The sequence below is a fragment of the Coffea eugenioides genome, chromosome 2 (assembly GCF_003713205.1).
Source record: "Coffea eugenioides isolate CCC68of chromosome 2, Ceug_1.0, whole genome shotgun sequence".
Lineage (NCBI taxonomy): Eukaryota > Viridiplantae > Streptophyta > Magnoliopsida > Gentianales > Rubiaceae > Coffea > Coffea eugenioides.
Window position 1 is genome coordinate 6105484 of NC_040036.1, and position 9617 is coordinate 6115100.

Consider the following 9617-nt stretch of genomic DNA (forward strand, 5'->3'; position numbering starts at 1 on the left):
GTAATCCGCATGACACGGCTCCAATGGGGAGCCATTACACCCCCATTGGAGATGCTCTTAGAGAGACTGTCAGTTAGATATTTAACAGTGCCCTTCTGACATGATTGCCAATTGGGGTAAAAACAAAAAAACTCCAGTGGTAAGTCTAATACGCAGAAAAATCCATCGTGATTTCAAAATATACAATACGACATCCCGTACTTTAAATTAAATTGTAAAGGTGACGAAATCCGTTAAACTTAACGGAAATGAATGAAATAACAAAAAGGCCCTCATATAGTTAAATAAAAAACAAGTCAAAAAAATCATTTATTTTATTCTTTAAATAAAGAGAATTGAAGGTTAAGAGGTAAAACATGTACATTTGTTAAAATTTACGTATGAATTTTTTTTTTAGATTCCAATAAATCATTTTCATTAAATTTAACAAATTCCGTCACCTTTACAATTTAATTCAAACAACGAAGTGTCGTGATATATATTTTGAAACTAAGGGGGACTTTTTTGTGTATTAGATTTATCACAGAGAGTTTTTTTGTATTTTACCCTTGACAATTTGACATCACATAAGAGTGGAGAATTGCAGCTCAGTGCACAATGAATCCCCGGCCAACCCATTCAACTATTTCTTCTTCTTTTGCCCATCTCTAATTCTCTATACCGGAATAATTGGCCTTACATTTTCTGCAAAAGCTAATAAACTACTAGCACAACATTACTTTTAGTCAAGTGTGGATGCTTGCAAAGAAGAAGAAATTGAACCACCGCAAGCCAATGGAAAATTGGTTCTCTAGGACGGAGACAGATACAATTTTAAGCTGGAAGCTTGAACTTAAAGCTCCGAAAAAACTTCTTCTAAGGATTCATACACTGGTACGGTGGTGCGATGTTTTTCCTCCTTTGGCAACCTGTAATTAAGACTTGGAAGTTTAAATTGTTAAGACATGTTCAGCTGAAGAACATATAAGGAGTTCATGAATTATATTAATTCCCAGTTTCTCAATGGAAAATAAACAGAGGAGAAGCTGCCTTTTCAGAAAATTCACAGCCCTAAATATAGAGGAGAGACCAATGCAACAATCCGTTATAAACTAGTAGCATGATATTATCCTGACAGTGGACCCGATTGACATGCCTTGTTAATCAGTTTTGAGTTTAATCTAAAACATATTTCGTTTGTCCTTTCACTGATAAATTGGCCTCTTCTAGACTCGTGTTCCATTTGCAATTCTGGACAGAATTGAAAACATCAAATTCTATAACAATTAAGGAGACTTATGCTTTTGGTTGGATACTTAAAAGCTAATTGATTAGGCTTTACTTTGAGGTTTGACCACGCAAGTAAACGACAAACCTTCAAAATCCCTCAGCTCAAGCTCACGCCATTCTTGGACCAGAGCGCAGCAGCAACACATTAGATGAGTTAAGAAATCATCACATGAGCCTCCCTGCAAAACAGAATCAGCAATGCCTTTTATGGTTGTAAATGTTCAAAATCCAACTATCCTGTTGCTAATCAAATAAAGGTGACCAAAAATCTACCTATTATATAAGAAGAAAGTGAAGTTACTATAGCAACTCCAATTATTGCCAAGTGGATTCCTCTCATTTTGACACGTGGCCCATTCCTTTTCTTTTCTTCATTTTGCTTTGTTTTTTCTTTTGTTCACTTTATTTCCTTTCTCCTTTTTGATTAAAGATAATTAAACAAATCCTCATGTAGACTGCAAGTTTGTTATTTAGTTTCCACTTTGTACTCCGTTTTTTTCCCTATCATCCTAATTAATCATTTATTATATTTTTTCTCTATTGGATTAGTTGATGCATTTTCTTTCATTTTTGTCCATAATTAACTAAATGAATGATTTCATTATCGGAGATCAAGAATGGGTTTGATATTTCCTTTCTTCCATAGTCCAATAATTATGATTCATGATCTTCTACTTTTAATGTCTCTTTTTGGTATATATTATTTGATATTTTTTTCTCATTTTTTGCGTCTTGATCTGCAACCTTTGCTTATTGCTTTTCTCACCTATTTCTTCTTCATGTGACTTTCTTTTCTGCCCAAAATAGGTATGTGATGCTGTGAATATTTTTTCCCAAATCTAAAGAAACATTTTTTTTAGTTTTTTATATTTTATTTATTCTGAAAATACTTTTTGATCTTTTTATTTTTGGAAAAGACTGACAACAAGACGGGTGGTGATTACATGAAGAATTTTTAAGCTAACAATGAAAGAATTGTAACTACTTTTCCCTCATAAAATAAATAACACCATTATGCAGATTCATTCTAATTCTAATTTTTTATTTATTAAAATTGTTATTTGATAATAGGGTGATAGTACTACAGTAGAGGAGAAAAAAATCTAATAAATGAAAATCCAAGGTAAACGATGATCAGAAAGAAAAAAATGATGCCTATTAAATTAAAAATTAACCAGAATCTCTTAATTTATGGATAGGTAATTATATTTTAATTTATATAAAGTTTTATTAATTGTGAAAAGTGCTTATAAACTGGATAAGGTGGATGACGGGTAAAATAATTGTTGTGGCTAGCAATTTAGAATGTGAAGATAATATTTTATATCTCTTCATTCAACATTTTGAATGACTAGCTTGTATCCATAATAGGTAGTTTATTTTCATGGTTTTAATTTTAGCAAATGATAGCTTGGAAATAAAAGAAGTGCAAAATTAGATTTCAGAATCTTTTACTTAAACTGGTTCTATATGACTTTGTACTCTTATCCCTTTTTATTACCCATAATGATAGATAATGTGATTAGAATTTGAGATGATTGTTAGGCATAGAACTGGACATATCATTACTATTTGGCTAAAGAAGTTAATAATATTTTGTCGATTTGACTAGCTAAAACAATTGCAATTTTCAAAAGAATGCATTTGGTGGTGGAAGTTAGTATTGAGGTTTTTAGTTTAGAGTGTCACTCTACAAAATATTATTAGAAAATTCTATTTTGATTAAGAAGACATATTTGCAATCAAACAAATTGTTGGATTTGAATTTGCATATGTAGATTTACAAATATGGCAATTCATGTTTTTATTTTAACTTGCTATACGTATTCTATAACTATTTGGTTAGATAATGTTTTCATCTATTTGTAATGCTATTAGACATGATTTAAATGGATAGATTAACTCGCTCTTTCTCTCAAAAAAGAAAGAAAAATATGCAAGTTTGTATTTTTTTTTTATTGATGTTGAAGATAGTGACTGGTTATTGTGGCTTTCTATATTTTTTCTAATTATTAAAATGTTAGAAACATTATGACTACTCTTTATTTAATTACAACTAAAACTATGCTGCTATTAAACCGATAATGCACTCATAATGGATTTGCTTTCTTTTCTTTTTTGGTATTATTACCTACACATAATATTGGTTAAAAATTCTTTTTCCAAATCACAATAAATTGGGGTTAACTTTATATATGAAATTTTTTTCACAGCAAATTTTAATTGTTTTTATACTTAATTTTTTTTCTATATTTCTATTCATTATGTACTAAAACATTTGTTACTATGTATTTAACTAATGTTCTAGAGGGCCCTGGCTGTGCGTTGCACAGCCGAGGTACCTCTAGTGTTCGTATATGAAGTCAACCATCTCAATTGGATAACCAATCCCTTCGATTTCTTAGTGCTTTAGAATAGTCCATATTCCTAACTACAACTTGTCTCCTGCAGCCCCATGGAGTTATAAGCCTATAGGAACTTGAGTTGATGGATTAACCAAATTGGATAATTTGTTGCACATCAGTAAGGCGTATTATGACTTAATAGGTAATGAGTATGATATTTAGTTGGTAATCTCGAACTATATGCTGCTAGTTATGAAAATTATAACAAGAACATACAGAACTATAGTGTTACATAACATGTTGAGTCGAGGTTTTATAAAAGATGTAACGACTACTCTAGGTATTTCTCGAAGTGCAATAAAGAGAGGGAGGCGCCAGTAAAACAATGGAGCAGCAGAAGTCAAGCATCCTCAATCAGTCACTACACTGTAGATAGAATTTTGGGAAAGTAAAGATTTCTGTTTCCGCTGGCTGCTAGAGCAAACTTATTCAAGCATATGGATGTTATTAAGACCTTCAAGGTAAATATGAGTACCTCAATGCCGAAAAGCTTCCTAACTTTTCCTCTTATACAACAAGTATAACAGCAACAACCACAGAAGAGGGAGTAGGCCATCAGATTGTTTAATGCTTCTTCACGAGCTGACGGCAGAGATGTTATAGAAATGACCGTAGTTAATTCTACTACACATTACAAGTAGGTGAGGCATCTACATAACAGAAAGCATGCCTACAGTATATAACTCCCTCTTCCTCATGCAAGTTTCTTTTTCTAAGAGTGTCCAGTGAAAGAAGTTTCTCAGTTTCATGAAATGTTTTTGGAGACGGAACTGTATTTTCGTCATTATAGTGGTTTTCATGCTGAATTGATAACTACATTGTTAAAGTAACAAACTTCGGCAGAAATTTAAGCTTACTTATTTTCCCACATGACACCACATTAGCTATCCTAGAAAAGATTCCACAGGGGTAGATGCAGGCCTTCATGCCTGTGTGCATAAATGTAAAAGTCAAACAAATAGCTGACTATCAGAATAAAGATTGCAAACACAAATAAGATCCATCAGAAGGTAAGAGAAACGACCATAAGTTTAATGATCAAGGTAGTAACTTGTGAGCACTTCAGCAAGTGAATTATACCTTGTATGCAATTCCTTGCCACGGTTCATTAGCTAAATACTGAGAAGATGTTCTGACAACTTACTCAAGCAAGGTTCGCTGCAACACTCGAAGAGATCAGCCTGCCACTCTGATCCATCTGCATCCGTCCTTAATTTGGTTGACTCCCACCTAGGATCAGATGTTTCACTGTAATGAATTAACCATGAAGATAATGAATACTAGTACTCGTAATAGACTTTCACAGATCCTAATCCTAACAAGACAACAACTACCCGGGTTCAATATAAGGTTGCAAATTGAGGGCGAGAGCAGGCACATTGACCACATTTTCAGTAACATCAATGAGATGCTCAATCACTCTGTACTGCTTTGGATCATTATTCTCCCTTAACCGGTGCAGTTCAAACAGCAGCTTATCTTTCTCTTCTTGGAGGGCCTCATGGATTTGCAAATCAGGATACCTACGAGACAGTGACTTCTCCAACACACTCGCATCTTTCTTGGAACGATCGGGTTTGAGAATGACGTTTTGGGCCTCTACATCCTCTTCATCCAGGGTATACTCCTTATGATCCTCTTCAATTGCCTCCAAGCTCTCTTTTACATTCTGTTATATGCTCACATGTTATTTGTATAGAAATTTCCATCACTAATGGTCTAATAGCACTGGGACGGAGGAATAAAACGATAGTTGGCTTCGATGCACATTTTTCCTCCCTTAATTGAAAGGAGGAATGATATCCTATGTTACGATATAAGTACAACTTAGCTGAATATTCAAGAATCAAAGTCGATTCTCCTGAATTCTTGGCCACTAAATATTCGCCATAAGAAAGAATGCATTTTTTTTTTTTTGCACAGTTAAATAGTAGGCATACCTGAAGCCTAAACTCGTGGACAAGAGAAATCAAAGGAACGAGCTTGAGGTAACGATCAATCTCGTCTTGCACTTGGCGGAACTGATAGACAACGTTCCACCCCAATGAAATCATGTACAGATAGCTCTTATCTCTGCAATTCTCCACCAAGTCGAGGGCTTTTTTCAGGGCTTCCTCAAGCTGCGCCAATGGCTCAGCAGTGGCCGCCAGTTTCATCAGGTCCGTAGATTTGAGCTTCTCCAGCAAGTTTCCAATCATCCTCACATGATCTGCTAGCTGCTGGCAGTTGTTCTTGTGCGTTATAGCGTTTCTGGCTGCTGTTGTTATGAGGTTTATCAAGCCCATCGCGTCTGCTCTTGTTGCCTTTCCAGTGCCCTCCATGTTAATATATTATAAGAGTCTGGCACCGAAACTGGAAATGTGATTTTACTTCCTTCTTTATAAGAATACTAGTACATGATAAACTCATAGTTGAAGCATTTAATTTTTTAGTTTTTCTTCTCATCTTAGATGTTTATACATACCTTTAGGCTGTGATTAGTGATGCGTGATTGCCTTTTTCTGGTCTAACTTCATGATTGCACAACTTTGGCTGCTGTCATGGTACATTAGTATTACCCTTTTGCCCTCTATTGCCTTGTTTACTGACTCATTTGTCCAACTCTGAAGGCTCGAGATGGCGACTGCGCTAAGCTTTTGGTTACGCGGTCTAAAGTGCGACGCTATTTAGCACAAGAAGGATGATTTCAGAAACCTCCCCCGAGGTTTTTTATAATATCACACAGTTCCCTTGAAATTTTAAAAATCTCACTTATATCCCTTAAATTGACCTTTATTGTAACATTTTAGCTCCTTTGGAAGAAATATAAGAAAGATACAACTTTTATTCCAATAATGCCCTTATGTTATCCTACTTATGAAATTTATTACAACAATAATAAAATAAGGTTAAAATTTTATAAGGTGTAAATTTCTTGACATAAATTATTTATTTTAGTTGTATTGAAACAAAAAATAATTTACACCTTGAAAAATTCACACGTATGAAGAAATTATTTTAGTTTTCTATATTCCCTAATAAACTACACCATGAATTAAACATATTTTTCCAACAAATATCTTGACTTCCTTAATTGTAATCTTAACTGTTCACGAAATTTTTTAAGGTATTAATTACTCAACAAAATCCTCATAAGTGGTTGACCTTGATTAGATTCAATTTATCCATGTCTTTTGCTACTCCCCACAACAATTCCAATATAAAGAAATACAGACCATTATTAGCTAGCAATTTTTTTCTAATTTACACTTTTCGGTTTTAAAATTTTATTTTGTTTTAGCTTTTTGGTTAAATAGTTATTAAGAGCAAGGGCAATGTTGTCAATTTGTGACATTTGATAGGAATATTTAGTCTTGCCAAGTTGATAAGGGAGGTAAGTAAGACTTTAAAAAGTTTAGAAGAGCTGAGTGATATTATGACAAATTTTATGGGAGGTTTCTGAAATTATCCCACACAAGAATTAAGAAGAGAGGAGCATTCTGCCTAATATACTCTACATGGTCGTGTATTAACAAAGACAGCTTAATTTATTCGAGATCCGTATGCAGACTTACTCGAAGGAACACTGATGTTAATGACAGATATATGCAGGACATCGAAACTGTTACCTTACCATATCAATGGGAAAAAAAATGAAGGCTGGATGGATTGGATACAAAAATGAAGCGCAAAGTTCTTAACCTTGGGGTCATGAATTAGTCATCCTTACACCAGATCGTCGATATGTCCGAGTGGTTAAGGAGACAGACTCGAAATCTGTTGGGCTCTGCCTGCGCAGGTTCGAATCCTGCTGTCGACGAGTTTAATACATTTTCCTCCACCCACCGTCAGCTGCATGACACCAACTGGCGAAATACTTTGCAAGTTCTTTTTGCCAAATTCTATCTAAAAGTTATTATTATTACTTTTTCACGTGATTTGGAAAAAGAGACTCTTTGCAATTGACTTTTATAAACGAATTTCTACATAAAACAGTTACTTGAAGTAGATGCTTTTTGGCAAATTGTAGCCTTATGGGGCATTTTTTAGAAGCCGAAAAGTTCAGTAAAATAGAACAGTTAGAAGAAGAGTGGATCCAAACAGAACTAACACTCATTGTTATGTATAACTGGCTTCATGCCTTTGATAAACCCCACAACATTGCCAACATACAAAAGTATAGCACTTGGGCTTGGGGGATTAAAAGAAAAGTAGTGATTCTGGTCATCAGACCGAGTTAAAAGGATCAATTGCTCCCGGTCTTAAGAAAAGATTGTCAAATTGAAGAGATAAGGATTAAAGAGGAATTGGATAAAGCAAAAAACTCGATTCAGAAAATTGTGACGACCAAATCTAATTCAGGTATTTGACTGCTTATACCTGGTGAAATAGAGTGTACCAATTAACTAATCTAAAGCTGAGTGATCGTGTCGGCCTGTTGGTCATGAATATATAGTATCTCTCCATTCTTATTCCTGAAATGGAATAGAAAAAGAAAATAAGAAATGCATACGTGTCTATATCTATATGTATTGCAGAGAGGGTTTTTAGCATAGATCCTCTCAATATCTTTCAAATTTTTCATTTTTTTTCTAGATTTTTGTATTTATTTTAATACATAAAATCTAATTAAAAACTTTAAAATAGTGGGTTATAACTAATTTTATCACTAGTGTAGGAATGTAACTTAGGATTAGCACATTACTAGAATTTGATGAGTACTTACTATTTTGTCTCTAATTTTCACGTTTTCTTACTCTGAATTTTAATAAGCTATTCTCTAATTGTTTCTTTTTTTTTCTTTTCTTTTTTACAAACAAATGAACAGAAATATTTCCTTGACATTTTTTAGCAAAATTTTTGAGAACATTTTTCGATGACCTTTCGATTTGTCTAATTAGTGTTTTTATTTCAAATTCATCACCAAAAGGTATTGTTACCTCTTCTAAAGTCATCGAAAGGTCATCTAAAGTCCAATAATCCCTGTGTTATTGGGATAATATTAGAAACCTCCTCTAAAGTTTTTATTAACCTTATTTAACACCCTTGAAGTTTTAAATATATGACTTAACTGCCTTACATTTATTATTTGTGTAACAAAACCTTAAAAACATCATAAATCTTAAATGAAAACCCTAAGCTAGTAAACTACCACTTTGCTCTTTTTTGTTCAAAATATATATATGTATATATGTACTTCTATATTACTTTGCGCTCCGTTTGAATTAGCTATTTTTTGGGATATTTTTAAAAAATTTACTGTAACAGTGTATATGAAAATTTTTTACTATAAAAATTTTTTGATATATTTGATATATTGTATGGATGAGATGTTTTTTGAGTTATTGTATATTACTATAGCATATTGTATTTGAAAAACTTATTTTTGAAAAAATGATCAATCCAAACGGAGCCTTGCTTATTCCAAGAACTATCAAGGTATTGTTACCTTCAAAACTATTTATGATAGCACCATCACAACTACAAAATTATACTAGATCCTAAAAATAGTAATTGTAAAGAAATGCACTATTTTCAATTCCATTCTATACGTATAAAATCAACTTCGGCCCTATTCTTTTACATCTCTTATCAACCCAATGACGCAAGTCTTCGAGTTATGCAAAATCATTAAAAGAATTAAATCAAAGCCATATCAAATGAGAATATCACCTAATCATCTAAAAGGACAAACCAAATGAGATTGTTGGAAAAGTAGAGGAGAAAAAGTGATTTTTGTTTTTTATTCTTTAAGTTTTTTGAATTCTATTTATTTGATATGTAAATTATAACTTAAATAAGGATTAACATACTCGTATTATATTAATACTATTAAACGAGGTAAGTGATATTTTAAAACTTATAGGGTGCCAAATAATATTATAAAAAATCTAAAGGGAAGTGTCTGATATTATCCAGTACATGCCCATATATGAGTAAAAAAAAGAGAAGCAACCAATCGGA

General features: G+C 32.9%; 1 protein-coding gene and 1 non-coding gene across 3 annotated transcripts; one reads left to right on the forward strand and one right to left on the reverse strand.

Annotated features, from left to right (window-relative positions):
- Positions 1-524: 524 nt before the first annotated feature.
- Positions 525-6004, reverse strand: LOC113763308 (protein MID1-COMPLEMENTING ACTIVITY 1-like). 2 transcript variants are annotated; one of them, XM_027307077.1, is made up of 7 exons: positions 5615-6004; positions 5009-5343; positions 4819-4904; positions 4532-4603; positions 4150-4256; positions 1355-1448; positions 525-908 (listed from the first exon to the last, which is right to left on the reverse strand). In XM_027307077.1, exons 1-7 carry the CDS (start codon positions 5993-5995, stop codon positions 856-858), a joined length of 1128 nt encoding a protein of 375 aa, XP_027162878.1. In that variant the 5' UTR covers positions 5996-6004; the 3' UTR covers positions 525-855. The 2 variants fall into 2 exon arrangements, with proteins under 2 accessions (XP_027162878.1, XP_027162877.1); XM_027307076.1 differs by having other exon boundaries at positions 4819-4922.
- Positions 6005-7391: 1387 nt separating this feature from the next.
- TRNAS-CGA lies at positions 7392-7473 on the forward strand. Its single transcript has one exon. It is a non-coding gene; the product is annotated as a tRNA-Ser (tRNA).
- Positions 7474-9617: the final 2144 nt, after the last annotated feature.